The sequence below is a fragment of the Tachysurus vachellii genome, chromosome 7 (genome assembly GCF_030014155.1).
Source record: "Tachysurus vachellii isolate PV-2020 chromosome 7, HZAU_Pvac_v1, whole genome shotgun sequence".
Classification (NCBI taxonomy): domain Eukaryota; kingdom Metazoa; phylum Chordata; class Actinopteri; order Siluriformes; family Bagridae; genus Tachysurus; species Tachysurus vachellii.
In genome coordinates this window covers 30962699-30984304 of record NC_083466.1, presented here as the reverse complement: position 1 = coordinate 30984304, position 21606 = coordinate 30962699, and the positions used below count along the sequence as shown (strand labels likewise).

The 21606-nt window shown below is 39.1% G+C and overlaps 3 protein-coding genes across 5 annotated transcripts; 1 reads left to right on the top strand and 2 right to left on the bottom strand.

The window, feature by feature from the left end:
* The first annotated feature begins 1770 nt into the window (after positions 1 to 1770).
* Positions 1771 to 7659, top strand: LOC132849190 (uncharacterized). 3 transcript variants are annotated; one of them, XM_060875448.1, is made up of 8 exons: positions 1771 to 1937; positions 2236 to 2294; positions 3634 to 3716; positions 3885 to 4181; positions 4284 to 4568; positions 5789 to 6082; positions 6356 to 6501; positions 6853 to 7659. In XM_060875448.1, exons 3-8 carry the CDS (start codon positions 3656 to 3658, stop codon positions 6871 to 6873), a joined length of 1104 nt encoding a protein of 367 aa, XP_060731431.1. In that variant the 5' UTR covers positions 1771 to 1937; positions 2236 to 2294; positions 3634 to 3655; the 3' UTR covers positions 6874 to 7659. The 3 variants fall into 3 exon arrangements, with proteins under 3 accessions (XP_060731431.1, XP_060731430.1, XP_060731429.1); XM_060875447.1 differs by lacking the exon at positions 2236 to 2294 and having other exon boundaries at positions 3600 to 3716; XM_060875446.1 differs by lacking the exon at positions 1771 to 1937 and having other exon boundaries at positions 2238 to 2294; positions 3600 to 3716.
* Positions 7660 to 9214: 1555 nt separating this feature from the next.
* Positions 9215 to 12925, bottom strand: LOC132849193 (nucleotide sugar transporter SLC35D2-like). Its single transcript, XM_060875451.1, has 13 exons — positions 12730 to 12925; positions 12239 to 12272; positions 12040 to 12126; positions 11864 to 11931; positions 11181 to 11252; positions 10994 to 11062; positions 10807 to 10909; positions 10577 to 10669; positions 10404 to 10471; positions 10230 to 10308; positions 10072 to 10154; positions 9928 to 9980; positions 9215 to 9443 (listed from the first exon to the last, which is right to left on the bottom strand). Exons 1-13 carry the CDS (start codon positions 12912 to 12914, stop codon positions 9433 to 9435), a joined length of 1005 nt encoding a protein of 334 aa, XP_060731434.1. The 5' UTR covers positions 12915 to 12925; the 3' UTR covers positions 9215 to 9432.
* Positions 12926 to 14218: 1293 nt separating this feature from the next.
* On the bottom strand, positions 14219 to 20578 carry LOC132849187 (SERPINE1 mRNA-binding protein 1-like). The gene is made up of 9 exons (XM_060875442.1): positions 20181 to 20578; positions 18171 to 18336; positions 17902 to 18042; positions 17740 to 17811; positions 17577 to 17658; positions 17302 to 17481; positions 17119 to 17175; positions 16293 to 16478; positions 14219 to 16179 (listed from the first exon to the last, which is right to left on the bottom strand). Exons 1-9 carry the CDS (start codon positions 20560 to 20562, stop codon positions 16120 to 16122), a joined length of 1326 nt encoding a protein of 441 aa, XP_060731425.1. The 5' UTR covers positions 20563 to 20578; the 3' UTR covers positions 14219 to 16119.
* Between the last annotated feature and the right edge of the window lie 1028 nt (positions 20579 to 21606).

Here is a 21606-nt window from a genome sequence, read left to right as displayed (position 1 = left end):
ACATTAGTTTATATTCCATGTCTTTTGTTGATAATTTTTCAGTAATCAGTAAACCAGTAATCAGATTTCAGTAACATCGCATCCAAAAACAACATCGGTTTCAGTAAATCATGTAATATACCAAATGCACCTTGGTCCGTGACCAACCCAGTCCAAATTTCTGCACATGTAATATAGAACATACAGTATGTACACTGGTCAGTGCTGCTTTTGTCTAATGTCTTTTGTGTAATGTATTGTAATTGTATTGTTTGTCCCACGCTGTCTTTTGTCCTACACTGTCTTTTGTCCTGCACTGTCTTATGTCCCACACTGTCTTCTTGTCTTGTGTCTCACACTGTGTACACCAGGTTGTACACTTTATGTGTCTAGGACTAACTTACTTCAGTCCTTATCTCTGTGTTGTTCTACAGTATGTAGCTCCATGGTCCCGGAGGAACGTTGTCTCATGTCACTGTGTACTGTTTCAGATATATGGTGTAAAAGACAGTTAAAGCTTCTTGACTTAAAAAAGTAAAGGCAATAATTAAAAGTACCCAAAAATGCAGAAATGCATAAATTCTAAAATGTCAAAAAAAGAGACTCCCCTTAATTAATAAAATAAAAACTCTGTACATGTAAATGGGACCGAAGCTCTTTTATTATTGTCTAAATTAATACTTTTCCTGTTCTGTTGTTTTCCTAAATCATATTTTAATCTTTGACAGAATGGAATTGTCAGTCAGCCATAAGGAAAGCTGGTTTTATCTGGGCTTTAACCTCCCACTACTCTGATATCCACACAGAACACTGCTACACCAGCTGCTCTATCCTCTATCTATACTCTCTCTCAGTCACCACTAAAAGCAGACAGTGGTGGTGGTGGGACAGGTCTACTGTCTTACTTTGTCTCATTAACCTTTAATCTCTTTTAAATTCCATGCAGTTTAAGTTTTCTCTCCCTATGAGAATTGCTGGAAGAAGTGGACACACTCCTCAGTCCTTCACGATCTCTCTCCTTCTCCTACCTAAAATTTCCAGCATCTTCTCTTCATCTGTAACTTCTTGCACTTTTAAACTCTTCCTGATCCTGACTCCTTCTCCTCTCTTCCGTTGGACTCAACCACAGATACTTTCCTCAACCATGGACCTTCTCTGTCCACTAAACCCAGGAAGACTTCTTGTACTGCTCCTGGGCTGTCATATGTGTTGCAAACTAATGTAGAGGCTCAGAATAAGCTGTAAAACTGACTTTAAAAAAGAATGATGTAGACTATTACAGAGCACCAGCGCTGAGACTGAACTGTGCATGCGTATTGTTTTACAGTTTACACTTTCTCTTTGGGCTGTAAATGAAGTGTGCATAAGCAGTGTTACTGTCCAGCTCCCCACCCTCTTTAAGGAGAAGCTTTAACACTCCCATCACAACAACTTTTAAACTTCTGACGGTAAGTTCATTATAGACATTATTATAAAGATATATTTTACTATTACATATTAAACATATTACAATATTTTACACTATTACAGTTTAAACTTGTTATGAAGAGTTTATGTGTAATGAGGAAAAAACACTAAACTTTATTTGTTGTAATATTTAATATTTTAAATGTTTTTGTGAATAAATATGAAAGTGTGATGTATTAAAGAAAATATAGTTTATGTCGTGATCTTTTCTCAGTTAAACCACATAAGTGTTTATGACTTTTATCACTAGCTCTATTGTTATTATGGACCAAGTGCTGTTGGTACAAGGCTCCTATTGTAACTGTTAGAATGTTCAACTGTTAACCCCTTATGGGGGTCTGTGACAGCATATTAAACACTTTGGTGGGTTTTTATCTGGCACATTAATACAGCCCAAAGTATCCAGATATCAAATTCTTGGGATATTTTTGGGGTATCAAATTTCAGAGATCATCCATCTCTGTAGCACCACCTACAGGCCAAACCTAAAGGTACGTTTTTTATATTTTAGAGTTGAACCTTTTTCTGCTGAATTCTTTTCTCATTGCCGATTTAAACGGACTCATCATTTAGGGTTTTTTTTTTTTTAACTTTTGAGTAATAATCCTAGACCATTAATCTTATCAGCACAAATTTTAGTATCTATAGAGAACTCTGAACAAAAGTTATCCAAATAATTTTGCTGGGACAAACAATGTGACTGCTGTCACCAATGAAACTCAGTGGAAAAAGAACCCATATGTCAGTAATGCTTGATTGGAGGCCAAATATGATGTCATTTATTACTAGTGGAATATTGGCTACCCACCAAGTTTCCTGAAATGCCTACAACTTTGGAACCAAAGCAGGTGTGTTAACCTAATGTCTTGTGCATCATCACTGTAAAAGACATTTTGTTTTTAAGCCATATTGATATTGTTTTTTATGGTTTTCTGTGGCAGCCCATAGAAGCCCTAAGTGGATGTTGGTGAACCTGATACCCCTTCAGAGTATAACATTTGAATCTCTTTTGTGATTTGTGATCGTTATTTTCTCTGAATCCCTTCATCCCTGGGTCAAGGGGATGTTGTAGCTCAGTGGTTAAGGTGTTGGACTGCAGTTTGGAAGGTTGTGAGTTTGAACCCCAGGTTTAACAATCTGTTGGTGCTTGGATCCTGATCAAGGCCTTTAACCCTCAGTTGTATAAAAATGAAATAAAATGTATGTTGCTCTGGATAAGGAAGTATGCTAAATGATTAATTTAATAGATCAATGTATTGGATTGTTTGTAAAAAAAAAAAAAAAAAAAAAAAAAATATATATATATATATATATATATATATATATATATATATATATATATATATATATATATATATATATATATTTTAATTAAATAAATTATTTTGTGAATTATCCCTCAATCAGTGATCCTATCACAATGAAATATGCTAAGTGACTTCTACAGAGGGTTCAGAGATATTAATTTTCTTGGGCAAAAAGAAACTTGCCCGGGCAAATGATATGGCTGCTATCGCCCAATGAAATTGCATGGTAGAGACACCAAAACAGGAAGTGAGTCATATCTCAGGAGTGTTTTGTTGGAGTGATACCAAACTTGATACAATTTGTATGTATTAGCAAACTTTTTAGTCAACTTTCTTTAAATGGTTGAACATTATGGTCACAGTGAACCCACAAAATCACCCTTGAAGGTGTCATAAAGGTAAAGTGGCCATATCTCTGCAATGTTTTTGTTCATTTGCATAAATGTCAGTTCACGTGTTTAACATGAAGCCGGGGTGGTACACACCAAGTTTAGTGAAATTTGGCCACTTTGGTGTTATACTGAAAATCAGGATTAAACTCTACTGTGTCCATGAACTTAGCTGTCTACTTGGTGGTCCTGAGATGTTTGGCCCCTTCATTGCTGCTTGCAGTTATACTAATTATTATTATTAGTAGCAGTAGTAGTAGTAGTAGTTCTAAGCTGGATGAGGTTTTATGACATTTTATGAAGTAATTATTATAGTTATTAATACTAGTAATTACTCACCCCTCACCTAGCTGTCACACAGCTGCAGTTTTAGGTGTGTGTGTGTGTGTGTGTGTGTGTGTGTGTGTGTGTGTGTGTCTTTGTACTTATGGTCTCACACTGAAGTTATTGTGTTTAGGTTCCTGATTCCTCACCTGTTTTCACCTGTGCAGTGCTACAGGTTGTGTCTCAGATATGATGTTCTGCAGGGTTCCTCACCACCTCCTGCTTTTACTCATCCTCACATTCATCACAGGTGAGTGTGATATCAGTCTCACTTCACACTGGACTCAGTTTGTCTCTCTGACAGGAAAGAGTTCTACAGAAAGGATTTATACAGAAATGTGTTGGACATAAATGATGTTAATGATATGTACAAGAATATATTTATATTTTATTCTGTATATCTGCTTTTTTCTTTCAGTTCCTGTATCAGCTGTCACTACTGTAAAGGTGGGGTTTAATCAGACTGCTGCTCTGCCCTGTGATCTGACGTGTTCTCATCAGGTCACATGGACTCCATTTAATAACCCAGGTTATGTAGTGGCTCAGTGTGATCAGACATCCTGCAGGTCAGCAGAAGGATTTAACATCTCCCATGATCAGTATCTGAAGGGAAATATGACCCTCACCATCACTGCAGCTGATGACAGTAAGAGGAACATGTACACGTGTCAGTGTGATGGCAAAGACATTAATGATGTGCGTCTCAGCATCGAGTGTAAGTGTCTTTACTGCCCTATAGTTTATAAACTCTCACTGATTTAGGTTTAATGTGTTATATTTACATCCAGGTTAAATGTTTGCTGTTTTTTCTCCTCAGCCATCATATCATCAGTTCAGACGATTCCTGGTGAAGATCTACAGCTGAATTTGCACATATCAGACCAAGTGGAGGTGACCTATGGGGTTGGAGTTCAACATGGTGTACAGATCTGCAGTGTGTATAAAAGATCACTAGACTGTACAGCTGAATACACACAGAGAACATCACTCACTAACACACTTCTTACACTGAGAGAAGTAAAGAGGACTGATGATGGAGTTTACATCATCAGAGACACGGAGTATAACGAGACCCTTCATATTTACTTTGTAACAGTAAGAGGTACGTATTCAGTGTGATTTGTGTTAGTGTGTAAAATTCATCAGTCTGATGTTGGTCAGAAATCATTGTGAACATTCAGTTAATATAATAAAATAAAACTTAAAGTTGCTCTGAAACTCGACCGTATGAGAACCTGTCATTAAATTCTACATTTTCTACACACAGGTTTGTTTACTAGTAAATAAATTCTCCTGCAGATGATTTACAAATAAATAAATGTTTAAAACTAACACTGTAAATGAGGCCCAGTGGGTGTGTTATTGGTGTTCAGTTAATCACACTCACTGGCACATGGTGTGTGTTAAGTCACTAATAAACACTGTGTGTGTGTGTCTGTCTCTCTCTGTGTGTGTTTGGGAGTGTGTGTACAAACACACACATACTGTACACATGCACACACACAGACACAGACACATAAACACACACAAACACCTCTGATTACTCCATAGAACTCCATGTAAAAAAAACAACTAAATACAAGCAAGAATGCATGGTTCTTTCATGTCATGGTCATGTAATGAATAAACTTGGTTATAACGGCAGTCAATGGGGAAAAAAACAGCCCTGATATGTAAATGAGGGAAAAATAATTAAATCTAAAGCTACACAAAAACTAACAATGCATAAAAGCCAGTGTTATTAGTCATCTTTGACATTTCCAAGACTGTAATAAAAGGTTAAAAAAATCCAGTTCACTTTTTTATATTAAAAAGAAATAATTTTGTGTGTATTTTTATGCAGATTTGTGACATTATTAATTAATTAGTAAAAAAAATTTAGTAGTTCATCCAGGGGGTCACGGTGGCTTAGTGGTTAGCACGTTCGCCTCACACCTCCAGGGTCGGGGTTTGATTCCCGCCTCCACCTTGTGTGTGTGGAGTTTGCATGTTCTCCCCGTGCCTCGGGGGTTTCCTCCGGGTACTCCGGTTTCCTCCCCCGGTCCAAAGACATGCATGGTAGGTTGATTGGCATCTCTGGAAAAATTGTCCGTAGTGTGTGATTGCGTGAGTGAATGAGAGTGTGTGTGTGTGTGTGTGTGTGTGTGTGTGCCCTGTGATGGTTTGGCACTCCGTCCAGGGTGTATCCTGCCTTGATGCCCGATGACGCCTGAGATAGGAACAGGCTCCCCGTGACCCGAGGTAGTTCGGATAAACGGTAGAAAATGAGTGAGTGAGAGTGAGTTCATCCAGTTAAAATGTGTGGTGTTTTTTTCTCCTCAGCCATCATATCATCAGTTCAGACGAATCCTGGTGAAGATCTACAGCTGAATTTGCACATATCAGACCAAGTGGAGGTGATCTTTAAACACACAGATTCAGCAGATCCGCATGGTGAACAGATCTGCAGTGTGTATAAAAGATCACTAGACTGTACAGCTGAATACACACAGAGAACATCACTAAATAACACACTTCTTACACTGAGAGAAGTAAAGAGGACTGATGATGGAGTTTACAGCATCACAGACACGAAGTATAACGAGACCCTTCATATTTACTCAGTAACAATAAGGGGTACGTATTCAGTGTGATTTGTGTCAGTGTGTAAAATTCATCAGTCTGATGTTGGTCAGAAATCATCGTGAACATTCAGTTAATATAATAAAATAAAACTTAAAGTTGCTCTGAAACTTGACCGTATGAGAACCTGTCATTAAATTCTACATTTTCTACACACAGGTTTGTTTACTAGTAAATAAATTCTCCTGCAGATGATTTACAAATAAATAAATGTTTAAAACTGTGTGTGTGTGTGTGTGTGTGTGTGGGGGGGGGGGGTGGTTACAGATCAGAACAAAGATCAGGAGTCTGCTCTACCAGTGTGGGCGATCATCCTGATAGTGGTGGTGGTGGTGGTGGTGGTGGTGCTTCTGGTTGCTACACTGATTGTGTTAATCCTGAACCGGAGGACAAAACCTATCCGAAAAGCATATGTAAGTAACAGAGACCTGCAGCACTGTGACATCAGAGATCACATGACTGTGTGCTGTAATAAAATCCACATCACCCTGATTAGACATCACTCAGTTACTACATGGACACTTCCACAGAACAAATATAATGACTTACAAATGACACTTTTACTGTCAGAATAATTACAAATTCTATTCAGTAATCTCACATGATCACTGAGAGAGAACAGCTAACTGTTTAAACATCAGATTATTAATAGTTTTTAATATTTATCTGAACACTCAGCATTACATCTAATACTCTGACTCATTAAAACTCAATATTTTAGCTCTCTACAGTTTCTATCCTTTAAACTGAATCTTATTCATCAGATTATCACCCCTCGTCGTTAACGCTGTTAACAGTTGTGAACGACTCGCCCAGAACGTCCAGAACCTGCTTCACATCACCTGGGGATTATAAAGAAATATTTGTTGGGAAACTGGACAAGTATTTATGAAAGTTTTGAGCTGTGTGTCATTTAGAAACCGGAGTAAGTAGTGACACCGTGTGGATATGTAGAAAATTACAGCTAAATGTATAAATCACTGCTCTGACACTTTACTTCATATCCGGTTTAATCAGCTCCATAATAACTGCATGCAGGCTACTGAGGCATGAGAAGCATTAAGGTATAACAGCATCTCATATGTTTATTTATATATGTGTGTAAAATGGTTAATTAGTCTGTTCTTTATATTTAATTCTAACTATTTACAGTCTACAGATAGTTTAATGCTCTTTCTGAACGTAACAGTAAATTATGCATTAGTAATAATTGTGTGTAATTACAGTCTTTAGACAGCTGAGAAGTGATTTCACACATTAACAGATCTGTTAACTGACTCCAGAATGAATCTTCAGTGGAACAGTGGAGGAGAGACATTACAATAATTTATTTATTGTTTTTTTTAGGCATTTTCACACTTTCACAATGAATTGCACACAAAGTTTGATAAATGAGACTCCACACCTTTAAATATAATAGTTCGTAATCTGTTGTTTTAGTAAGATTAACATTCATTATGATCTCAGATGTACCCTCTTTTAACACCTTTTATTTCATTGTGTCTGTGTTCTGTAAAGAAATGACGGAATAATGTAAATAAATAAATAAATGTTTGTGTTGCCCTGACTGAATAAACCTGTATGTTTAGTCATGTGCACTCACATCTCTCTCACTAACACACCTTAACCCTCAGTCTCTGTTTTACTGCATTATATAGTGTCCAACTCTGATGTGCTAAATAATCCAATTATAATTACATTTTAATTCAATTTAATTTAAAATGTTAAAGTTTAAAATTAAGTTACTAGTTATCTCTAACATTTATCTCTAATGATCAAGCCTGAGGTGATGGACCCTCCAGATCTGCTATTTTACCTAAGAAAATTTATTCATAAATAATCTAAACAAATGTGTTTTTAGCCTGGACTTAAACACTGAGACTGTGTCTGAGTCCCAAACACTAATTGGAAGTCTGTTCCATTACTGTGGAGCTCTGTGAGAAAAAGCTCTGCCCCCTGCTGGAGACTTTTGTACTATGTAGGTGTGACAGATCATAAAAACCCAAATGATCTCTTTAACGAGACCATTAAATGATTTATAGGTAAGTAATAGTATTTTATAATCAATGTGAATCAATGTGGCGTCATCTCAAAAGTTGTGTGTTCAGTTCATGTTTAGATCATGCTGTGTCCAGACTGTCTTTGTGCACACAAGTCTCTCTATCAGTCATATATGAGAAATTCCAGCCTATGAGCAGGATAATTATTAGTTCCTCAGGTGCTCTTGATTGCACAATTCCACATGACTATAGACTGTTGAGATCCTGTAGAAAGGACATTATTTAAATTTATATTATTTATAGTTCAGTGTCACTTTATATTTCTTGTCTTCTGTGTGTAAAAGAACATTATAGAAATCAGAGATAAGGACATTATTTTAAAATAAACCACTGTCTCCAAGGCACTAAGGGTATCTGACTGACATGACTGAGGGTGTGTCTAAGATCACTATTGATCTTCTGCACCGAATTTGAGAGGATGAATACTCACTGCCCGACTGCACAGGTCTGATTGTTGGCTTCTCCACGGTCCATCTATTTTTTTCTTTCCAGAAAGTTAACATGCTCCCAGAACCAAATCTTTCAATACCAGGGCCCATATTCATAGGAAAATACACCAAATTTTATCTTAGAGAGGAGGCGGGGCTAATGTCGTTACTACACACTCTTTTGAAGACTGTGATTGGTTGTCCAGTAAAAAAAAAAAAGACCTATTATAAGCTTCCCCTTTGACTGTATGTTATGATATTTTGGGACTATATGGTGTAAGGATTATGTTTGTGACCGATCATATTAGAGATGCTCTAACATCTGTATGTTATAAATGTAATTAATGTAAACATCTCCGACACAGAACAGAAATGTCATAGAAACAAATTGTCTAATTTCTTCTCCCTCTTCACTTTTCAGCCATTTCTCCACTGATAAAGAAACTTAATCCTTCTCAATACTCCAGTGTTTATCATAATTTATAATCCCACTCTCAGTGTTGAAATCTTTAAATTTCATTGTATGAGGAACACAAAAAGGTGTTGATATGGCCTCTAAATTTCACAGATCTTAATCTGATTGAGAATCTGTGGAATCAGCTGGACATAAGTCTTATAGAAGTGCTTATAAAAATATCTCAGACAACACTGTTTATTGTCAGTACTGAAGAAACCTGTTCGATTTGGCCTTAACGACTTTAAGGTGTTAATGAATCTGACAAAACAAATTATATAACTGACAAATTAAAAAAAGTCCAGAACAGTTCACTAAAAATTGTCACATTTCATTTCTTTATAAAAGTAAAACAGAAGCTTTGTGGTTCTCATCCATGGCGGCACTCATCTGTCCTCTTCATCAGGAACTCTCTGATTATCCATGTACAGAGAGACAGAGAGAGGGAGAGAGAGAGAAAGATGAGACATGGCCATGTTCAATACACCTCATCATTCTCACTACTGCCTACACACGAGCACTAGTGCACTAGTCTGTAGTTTAAAACAGAGAACCCTTACAGTGTAACCAGCAGAACATTCTAGATCCAATGAAAATCAGGCTTGTGACCAAATATGGTCACAGTCACCATGGAAAGCAGATCCACACAGATCAGGGGCTCCATAATTAGGGGTCATGACCCCATGCAAATCTACTCGATGTCCCAGTGGGGTCATGAGGAAAACTCACATTCTGCCCACTTGTTTCATTCAGTTATTTTACACCTGGACTTTATGACTCTAACGATGGAAGTGAGTGTATGTCTGATAGATGTCTGATAGCCCTGTTCTAGACACAGCATTTGGTTTGGGACACGCCCACAGTGTTACATGTAATAACAATATGAAGTGCACTCACTGACATCCTCCTGAGTGAAGGTGATGTAGGAGTAGGCGAGGCTCCCGGCGATGCTGATAGAGACAAACATGTCACACACATTAAAAAACTGACAGTGTCTCACTGTGTGTGTGTGTGTGTTTGTGCGTTTGCCTTATTATTTACCTGATGTTTAAGCCGATAAAGTTCAACCAGGTGAAGATGTAATCACCACCAAACACCATGCCCACATACGCTACAATGATGTTCTAACACACACACACACACCTCAGTTTTAACAAATAACCAACAGCAAACTCATAAATACATAAACCCAGACTGACCTTTACACAGCCGATGATGGTGGTGGTCAGGGCAGAGTTGTAGTGTGTGCACAACACAATGGAATACATGAGGACAAAACTGATACACACACACACACAGTCAATTATAAAGAAAATACAACATGTAGAACAGTAATTAACTGTGTGTGTGTGTGTGTGTGTCCGACATCTCACCCCATCACACAGGAGAGAATAAATTGAGTGAGAAAGAATAAATCAGTCCAGCCATCGAAACCTCCAACCTGCATTAACACGCACACACACACACACACTTTCACTATACACACAGTGTGTGTTTATTTAAATAATTGTGTGTGTGTGTGTGTGTGTGTGTGTGAGGTCACTACTTGCTGCAGGTCTCCAGTGTAGTAAGCCACACACACAGTGGGTATGATCATGAATAAAGCGTTATAATACAGCAAGCCATACTTCCCCAGCTCCTGTAAACACACACATACTAAATAAAGCTATACCGTTTCAGCACAGTATAGTGTAGTATACTACAGTGTCATACAGTCGTTTAGGCAACAGCCAGTTGTCATGGTAACCTGGGTGACCCTGGTTCATTATTCATTACTTTGGAGTCGAGTTTCTTCTTCAGGTAAGCGCCGTTAGCTGCAGTCAATATGTTATTGACTGTGATAGATGTGTAGCCTTGGAGGTCAAAGGTCAAATCTGTACTGTAGCAACACACACACGTTGCAGATGTTATGCACACTGTTCATTACAGATACGTAGTTCTGTAAATACCCTTTAATCTTTACCTGGCAGCAATAAAAGCTCCTAAGATCATAGTGAACACCGTCAGCTGTATGCTCCATGCAAACGTCCTCCTGCACACACAAACATGTACACACACACATACACACGTTCACACAAAAACATACATATTCAACATTCAACCTTACTGTTCCCCTTTTATGTGTGTGCTGAGTGTGTGTGTGTGTATACCTGAGCAGGTAGCTCTCTGCCAGCATGGTGAATAAGATGGAGAATCTCCTGAGTACAGTGAACATTGGCAAACTGCAAACACACACACACACACACACACACACACACACTCCCTGTTCAGGTCATAACTCAACATGAAATCCCATGTCTACAGAGTGGTGCCGCTCCTTTAGTCCCTGTCCCCTGTTATATACCCCTTGTTCCCTTACTCTCTAACCCGTTATATACCCCTTGTTCCCTTACTCTCTAAGCCCTGTTATATACCCCTTGTTCCCTTACTCTATAACCCGTTATATACCCCTTGTTCCCTTACTCTCTAACCCCTGTTATATACCCCTTATTCCCTTACTCTCTAACCCCTGTTATATACCCCTTGTTCCCTTACTCTCTAACCCTGTTATATACCCCTTGTTCCCTTACTCTCTAACCCGTTATATACCCCTTGTTCCCTTACTCTCTAACCCGTTATATACCCCTTGTTCCCTTACTCTATAACCCCTGTTATATACCCCTTGTTCCCTTACTCTCTAACCCCTGTTATATACCCCTTGTTCCCTTACTCTCTAACCTCTGTTATATACCCCTTGTTCCCTTACTCTATAACCCCTGTTATATACCCCTTGTTCCCTTACTCTATAACGCCTGTTATATGCCTCTTAATGAAAAATAAATTCAGGACGTACTTGACTTGTTTAGTTCCCAGGAGGCCAGTTAGCTGATTACCTACATACAGGAGGGGGAGAGGGAATGTCTGAAACACACAAACACGGTTTGTATTAATACACTTGTTCTATTGTTGCTATAGTAACAGCTCATTCACAGGACTTCTTTAGGACAGAGTTATAACACTGTGTTTCACTTTGTATGGAATGTCTCTGTCCAGGTCCGGAAAGTGGACGATTCCTATAGTTTTCCCGGCCCACAACACACACACAGTCGCCAGCATCTGTAACACACACACACAAACTTACTTTTATTATTATTGTGTTATATACAATGTAATCTGGAGCATCAGCATGTTTTATGCTTTAATGTAGAAGGTCATTAACACAACTCACCTGTCCAATCCCCACACATAACGCTGATGGAAATCTGACAGGACACACACACATACATTACACATACATTACACACATACACATTACACACACATTACATATTACACACACATACATACATACATACATACATACATACATACATACATACATAACACACACACATACATTACACACACATGTATATGACAACAACTAAATGTCATTATTCAGTACAAAATCAATAATCTCTTGGTATTAAATATTATTTTTCTGAGTGTAAATGTTAATAAAGTTAATGAAGTGTCGTGTCACAGCTTCTTCACAGACCAAGTTTAATAATTAACTTAAATGAATGATGACTAAAGGCCCAGTACAGATGGACATGAGTGCAGTGTAACAGGTATATAAGTCATTAATGTCATGAACTCAGTGGTTATTAATGAGTAATCACTCATTAATAATGAATCAGAGCTGCAGGTAAAGTCTTTACTGAACTCTACTGCACTCACCTGTAGTTGGTCAGGACGCTTTTATTCACCACCACGATGAGGATGGAGCTGAGACTGTAAAACACAGCGGTGAATAATCTGAGGAATAAAACACTGCTGCTCTGTTTGTCCTGAGAGGAAAGTAAAGGTGTGTCTCTCTCCTCAACACACACCTGAGCACGAGCCCTGGCGCGAGCCTCCGCCATGTTCACCCGGTTTCTACCAACAACACACTAAACCCCGCCCACTCTTAAAGGGAAAGGACTCCTCATTACACCACCAGCAGGTGGCACCAGAGCTGATGGTGGAGCATTTGAAGCAGCAGGTGATATCACACTGCTCCAGTGAGCTGCTAAAGATCTGTGTGAAGGGCAGCTGGTCAGTGCACACCTTCAGATCGTGAACCAGGTTCAGATTCTCTACAGAGCAGGGGGTAAATTATTGTAGTTTAAGCCACTCTGATCTCCTTATCTCTGTTTCTGGCCTGATTGTACAAGAATTGGTCCCTGTTTCTTTACTCGTCCTGTTTGGCCCGACAAAGCTGTTTGGGTGGAGCTGTAAACCATGGTTTGTTAAAGCATATGTATGCCCTATTAGGGATGCACATATCCTCACAGAAACTGATTAATGAGGTCACATATCTGTAGTTGTAGCTTCAAAAACATTCCAATCAGAGCAGTCAAAGCAGCCTTATAATTTACACTCGGCTTCGTTGGTCCATCTTTTTATAGACTTAATAAAAGTCTTAGTTGTTTTAAGTTTGGTTTATGTAGGTGGGAAGAACCATGCAGTGATCAGATTGTCCTAAGGCTGTGCATCCTTTACAGGGGTTATACTCGAGTAAGACTTTTTCATTCACTCACTAAAATAACGCACCATATTATCAACAGTCATGTTCTGGTATAATGATTTATTACAATTGACATGAAATGTGCATCTTTAGTGTAATGTACTTCAAATGAAGTGAAACTCTAAATCACTTAATGGGAGTTAAGTTCATCTCTAACTCTAAACCACTAACTGGTTTAAATGACTAACTATTTGTCCAGGTTTCAGACTGAGATTTCACCCATCTTTAGTGGGTCTGACATTTCAGACGATGATGAATCATCTTCAGATACAAACATTCTTCACAGCGAGCTTGAGGTAACAAAGAGATAATTCTGTCCATTAGCAGGTTTCATATACATTACTCCAGCACTGAATCCATACTTGTAACTGTCCTGTAAGTCTGGTGGATTTTTGAGCGGTGTAATAACAGCACTGACTGAGATTTTATCAGAAATGTGATAAAACATTATAGTTATATTTAACTATTACCTGTTTTAAGATGATCACTTTGCATGTTCACACACTAACTTAAAAGCTGAACATCCTGTGATAACATCATGACCTTTAGGTTTACACAATTGATATCTGTTCAAACTGCTCTAGTAGTACACAAGAGTAAAATAATGAGACATTTGAAAATGTAGATTTAGAAATAAATAAAAAAAGCATGAGGACTGAGTGACATTAACACCTGTGGGAAGTTTATTGAACAGGGACAAGTGAATGCAGAAACATCCGGAAAACCAAAAGTCCTACAAAGAGTCCAGTCACAGAGTGTCCCACTGTCCGAGGAGTCCGACATGTCCTAGTGTCCTCCAGTTACTGTCAATCCCAGGTTCAGGATAACCCACAAACACACAGACACGCACATACACCCTGAATCGAGCATGTTCGAGTAGTGCTGCTGTAAATATTAAAAATAATAAAACTGGAACAGATCATGTGCTTGTTAGCTAAAAAAATTATCTAAGTGCAAAGATATGTCAACAATCAGCGCTAGATAATAAAAACCTCAGCCTACTTCAAAGATGACAACTGGTTGGTTTGCAGATAAAAAATTTGCTAAATGTGAATCAAACAGACTTCGTTTTGAAGCTTCACTTGACACGCTACTCGCCTGAATCTGTGATGTGATTGGCTGCTAAACAAGGTGTGCTCAAGATTGATACTGAAGTGGAGCGGCAATATTCTTCCTGTAGCCATGGAATCAATCAGTACATTGTGAAAGCACAAAAATGGCCAATACGAAACATCAGAGATTACGAAAGCTTTGTGTGCGTGTGGAAGTGGCATTGTCTTTGCCCAACACTTGCAGACGTCATCTCCACATGAAGCTTGCTGAGGAATTAATAATAATAACAACAATAAAAACTTTGAGAACTTTAGGTGACTTGTGTACAGGCATGTGCATGTGATATTCACTTATACAAATCACAAAAAAAAATGAAAGGACAGCTATCTTCTAATGGTCCTTATTTTCAGACAAACTGGAAAAAAGCGTGTCCATTACTGCCCAATGAGAACTCAGGGTCACAATAATATACACAATTATCATAGCACATGCCTTGGTACACAAACCACACACACACACACACTCGTCCTGATTCTGCAAAGGGTCGGCTTAAATTAAATTAACCAATCAGCACCTCCTCATAACTTTGTTGTAGTGATAATCACAAACTAGTTCAGATTTACACACACTTAGCCAAGATAATTAAATATAGCACGGTACCAGCATTAGCATAAGTATGTAGCTTAATTAACAAAATGCTGTGTTTAATTAAAAGTAAAATAGGATCAAGATTGCAATTAGCTGAAAGAATTGACTTAAGCCACGTCCTCATTGACAGAGGGTCACTTAGCAACATCAGGACACACACACACACACTTTTCAGAGTGTTCCCAACATTTTTGTAAAAGGTGACATACATGAGGACCAGCCTAAAAAAAAAAAAAAAAGAAAGACGAACATTCAGAACTCAGACAATGAGAGAAATGAAAAGGGACAAAAGGGAAAAAAAGAGAAATATATAATAACGAGGCATTCACATATTTACGGTTTTGCTACAGGCCAAGCAAACAGCTCCATGAAAAAGAAAGTCAAATAACAGGAAAACAAACCTGACCTCAGAGCTTTAAAATATTTAAAGTGATACATTACTTCTGTACGTCAATAACAGTAAAATTAGCACTAGACCCACATTCTCCGTTTGCTCAAAAATATTAAAATACGCCAAAAATAGAAGGAGAACAAACGAAAGCTTAAATTCACTTCAAACGCTATGCTGGAAAAAGCCTTACATTCAAACAGCAATCAAATTGGAAATAAAATAAAATACTGTAGGAACATCCCTGCTATCTATCATGTGTCTAAATACAAAAGCTCTATCGAGAATTAGCTTCAGTGTAACGAGAGAAGTCCCTTAACATGGGGCGGGGTTTCAGTCCTCACTATGGTGTACATGACAGTCTGTCTTTTACGTTTTTGTTTTTTTTTTTCTTTTCATGGTATCTATAGTCGAAGGATCCGTAAGCATGCAGGCCTCGTAGAGGAGGGGCTCAAAGGTCAAATGTCAGGGTTTAAGCCAAGGCAGGAAACGCCTCGGGGTCGTCCACATTAGGAACAGACACTCCACCTCCCTGAAGATAGAAAAATACACGAGATATGATAAAAAGTTCTACATCTCAATCACAGTCCTTTACATTTTTTTTATTTGAGTCAGGTGTGAACAGGTGAATGTCTAGTTTCTGACCTTCTCAGACCTGCCTCCACCACGCCCTGCACGGTTTCCACCTCCCCGTCCCCCTCTGCCACCCCGGGAGTTCCCCCGACCACGCCCAGGGCGTCCCAAGTCTCCAAAGTTGATCTCCAGCTGGGACGTGATGTCATTGGCTGGTTTGCGGAAGTGGTGGTCGGCCGAGCCGTCTTCAGAGGCTCCCTAATAGCAGCAAAAACACAAGGGTACTTCACAGTGTTTATCAAAAGTTATTTTTACAGACATTTTGTTTAGTTTAGAGAGTATTGGAAAACAGCTACTCTGTTATCTATTATATAACGGCTAGTCTGTATATGAACAAAGTGTTTTCTTTAATGAAACATTTTCCAACCAAGCTTGATATGAAGCAGGAATTTTATAGCTATGCTCTCGTCAATTCAGTACTTTACAACTATAACTGATTCCAAAAAGTAACTTTACAACCACAGTGAGCTCTCAACCAGGATTCCTACAGCTATAACTTGAGTTTAAGTAGATATGGTAACTGTAAAATAGATACTTCACAGATAAGAGCTTACAAAAAGACCCTCAGTAAAGTGGTTCTTTACACCTACATTTTGATCCTAAATGAGTCGTTCATTACAGTGACTGCTTCATCATAAAGAAAAATTACGGAACAGGTTCTGTACTTTACAGGATCGGTCAGGTACTTTATAGAAAAACTGTAATCTCAAACATTTTTATTTCAATAAGGCAGATCCTTTACAGCCAGGAATGGTTTACAGTTCACTTGTGGTCTTCCAGAGTGACAATCATACATTAAATATAAATTAACTTATTGTATAAAGTTAACAGTAGCTACCTTGTTGAGTGACTCAGCGTTCGCATCTCCAGTTTCAATCAGAGTTCCGGGAGGCCTCTGGAAGCCAAACACAGAGGAAATAATGATGCACCTTTCTAAAGAACCGTTCAGTGGTGATCTGTTCAAATCAGTTCAAACTTTAATGTTTGGTATTAAAAACACGACAAGCCCGGTGTCACTCACGGGCAAGTCTTTGCTCTTCGACTTATGCAGCACGTATCCTTTCTTCCACTGGCCCTCGTCACCTTCGTTTGGTTTGCGAATGTTGAACTCCACCTTCGCCCGTTCTTTGTTTTGCATGGCCTTCCACTCGTCCAGGGTCATCTCCTTCGGGCCTTCATCCTTCACTTCTTCAACCTCATTCTCCCTGGAAATTAACCAATCACATCAGTGACATATTGTATCTCCATTAACAATTACACCACACTCATTGGCCTACAGGTATGAAGAAGTGGGACTTGCTTGTTTTCTGAGTCAACAGGCGCAGCAGGCTCCTCCCCTTCCACAGGTGCTTCAGGTGCAGCCGATTGAAGCAGTTCACTATAAGAAAAAAAGGGTAATAGTTATACCACATACTCTATTTACTTAACATTAGTAACGTTCATTTTTCTTTAGCTTCACCTGGCTTCTTCCTTGGTGTTGCCCCAGTTGTGTGATCCGGCTCCACCTCGCTTCTCGTCGGCTTTCTGGCTGCTGGAAAACAAAACAGAAATTAAGCTAATAGCTGCTGTTTTAAACTACTAACCTGACCAAAATGTAATAACTAGGAAAACAACAACTTACGATCTGTCGTTTCCGCTGTGTCGGTCAAAGTCACGTTTTCCTCGAGAGTCAAATCCGTCAGTTCGTCCAATTCCCCGTCCACGACCTCCACGTCCACCACGACCTCCACCACGACCCCTCGGTGGTCTGTCTCCCATTGGCCTATGAGAAGAAAAACATGGATTATCAATGTGAATGTTATAATATACAACATTCATCAATAACATGCAAGACCTTCTTTCAAAGGCATTTTTTCTCAACATTGTAAATGGAGATGAAGAAGGACTGACTTGTCCACTGTGGCTTCTCCTCCTTCATGTTTTTCCTCAGGTGGCTTTTCGAAACGACGCTCTCGGTGGACTCGTCTCTCTGGTCTCCGGTCTCCCTGTGCCCCCTGCTGGTGGGGAGGGTTCTGCCCCTGCTGCTCCTGTTGTTTCCTTCCCATCCTCCTTACACCTACAATGCAGACAGGAAGTGATATTAACGTGTTACTCAGGCTGCCAGTTTATTTTAATTGTTTTGTCTTGTTTTGCTGATAAAGCTGTCCATTATATACTTGACATGTTTGCTTGTTTCAAATCAAAGCAAACAGGAAAAAGGTATGTAAAAAAAAAGGGGTCGGGGCTACTTTTAATGCAGTAAATAAAGTCTGAATGAGGGTTTTATGCGTCAGAAAAAGAAAATAATGTTTAATGTTTTTCTTCTTCAGGTGTGTCTTCCAAAAAACAGTCAATGATGCAAACTATTTTTAAAAATGTCATCTACACTGGGGTGTTGTACCATTGGTGCCTCCCATTTAACTAGCACCAAGCAGATGCTAAGCAAAGCAGATGTAAATTTCATGACGAGGACCTGAAGTTCCTAGCCACATGCAGGCATGATGTGAAATACAGGAGTATGGACTAGAACAAGAAACAAATAGAAAGGAACAAAATACGAAAATAAACTGACAAAACTTTGTATTGGGAGAATTTCAAAAGGTAGTCATGTAGTTTTTGGTTTAAATTTCAATGTAAAGATTTGAGACATGACAAAACGTTTAGCAATAAAGTGTTTAATCTAAACGTATTGACATTAACATCATTGTATACATCGTGTCTGCAAACTGGATATCTGGATAATGTTACTCACACAACATAAAAACAAATGTTAGCTTGTACACGTGTTTGGAAATGACGTAAATTAAGGCATTGCATGTGAATATTTCAAACCAAACAGGTATTCTCGTTGGACTTAGGAGTATCTTCTCACGTGTGAGCACCGTCATGAATGTTAATCAGTAACATAAACATAGTTCATTCACAGTGTGGCTAATTCACTTTAAGAAACACCCACAAAACTCCATATAAGGAAATGATCACAGACAGCTGGAAAGGACTAAAAGACCACTTTTAAGACACCGTTACTTTTGTCCTCATTAAACACATAATGAGGACATTTAAACAGGTAAAGCGGTGTTTTTGGAACATTGTTTTAGTTTTCTGGCCACATTGCTTTAACCTTTGCCTTATTTTTTGCAATATTATTGTTAATATATAAAGATGATAAAAGTGCCAAGACATTCAGTTGATTAGTAAACTATTATCTCTCTGTTAAAGACAACTTTATTCACCATCATTATTAAGTTTTAGATGATGTCCTTTCATTTCACCTGAGTTTTATCTTCACAGTAAACACTTCATACTGACACTAATTCACTAATAATACACCAATATTTACTAATCCCTGGTGAATAAATGTAGAACAGCTGGACATTAAAATGTAAATAATGTAATAAACATTAAGGTTATTAATGAGGATCACTTTGTCTGGAGCTTTAAAGCTAAACAAAAACAAGTTTCTCCACAAACGTTACCACAGAAATTAATGACGATGCATTTGCGAGTTCTATTTTGAGGGAATATGAATGTATAAATGATTTAAAATGATTTATAAATGTATAAATATAAGACTATTTACTCTCCCTGTGTCCTCTAACACGACTCCACACACAAACGGTGGCGTCGTTGTCTTATCTCACCCGTATTCCGAGAAGCCCCGCCCTCCTGACCAATGATTCGCAGGAGATTTCCCGCCTACACGTGTACAATTGGATAGTCACGAGCTGTGCCCAGATTGGACAGCGACATAGACTAATCAGAGTGCGGCTCACGAACTCGTGCGTGTATATTAGCCAATCAGGTGATAGAAGGCGGGACGTGTGTGAATGTAGGTGGAGAAAGAAATAAAAGCGCCGTAACACGGACCCATGTTGAGTTAAAGGGAGCTCTAGACTAATAAAACGCGTCTCTGCTCCATACCGTCCTTCTTCAGCGGTGCTGCAGGCTGCGGGTCCTCCTTCCTCTCTGGCGGCGGGTTCTTCCGCTCCTTCTGGGACTCTTTCTTGGGCTGTTTGGCGGCCTGAGCAGCAGGTTTGGTGGCTGCCGCGGCCGCGTCTTTCCTCCGGTTCTCTGCAGCCTTTAATATGTCGAACGGGTCCGATTCATCATCCAGCAGCTGGTCGAAGCGATTGGTGACGACGCAGCCGAATCCGTCCTGCAGGTATCCGGGCATGATGGCGCCCCGGCGGCGAGATTCTCCTCCGATACGACACGGCTTGGGAGCGCAACGAAGAAGCTCGCCGAAGAGCAAACACAAGATGGAGGCGGGTGACGTCACCTTCTCTTCCGGCGCACACCACATCCGGGACCTTCACAGTTTCCCGCCACACGGGATGAACAGTTCAATTCAGTCTTATTATATATGTATATTATAAAACAACATAAATCTAACAAACACCACAATATAATATCACTTAAAGTAACATTCACTACTCCCCCAAACATAATAAAAGTGAAAACAGTGTTGTTTACCTCAGAATCAGTTTTGTTTACCTCAGAATCAGTTTTGTTTACCTCAGAATCAGTTTTGTTTACCTCAGAATCAGTGTGTTTACCTCAGAATCAGTGTGTTTACCTCAGAATCACAGAAACTGATTTTCTGAACACAGAAAAATTGTGTTTACCTCAGAATCAGTGTGTTTACCTCAGAATCAGTGTGTTTACCTCAGAATCAGTGTGTTTACCTCAGAATCAGTGTGTTTACCTCAGAATCAGTGTTGCTTACATCAGTATCACTTGTTTACCTCAGAATCAGTGGTGTTTACCTTAGAATCAGTGGTGTTTACTTCAGAATCAGTGGTGTTTACCTCAGATTTAATGTGTTTACATCAGAATCAGCGTTGTTTACGTCAGAATCAGCGTTGTTTACATCAGAATCAGTGTTGTTTACCTCAGAATCAGTGTGTTTACGTCAGAATCAGTGGTGTTTTTGTCAGAATCAGTGTTTTTATATCAGAATGTAAAAAAAAAATGGATTGATCTAGTGTGTGGTCCCACAGGATTTCGTCTATGCTTTTTGCAGATGATGTCCTGTTGGCTTCCTCAAATCAGGACCTTCGGCGTGCACTGGGACGGTTTGCAGCCGAGTGTGAAGCGGCGGGGATGAGAATCAGCACCTCCAAGTCCGAGGCCATGGTTCTCAACCGGAAAAGGGTGGCGGAGAGCTCCTGCCTCAAGTTGAGGAGTTTAAGTATCTTGGGGTCTTGTTCACGAGTGAGGGAAGGATGGAGCGGGAGATCGACAGGCGGATCGGTGCATCTTCTGCAGTGATGCGGTCGATGTACCGGTCTGTTGTGGTGAAGAAAGAGCTGAGCCGCAAGGCGAAGCTCTCTATTTACCAGTCGAT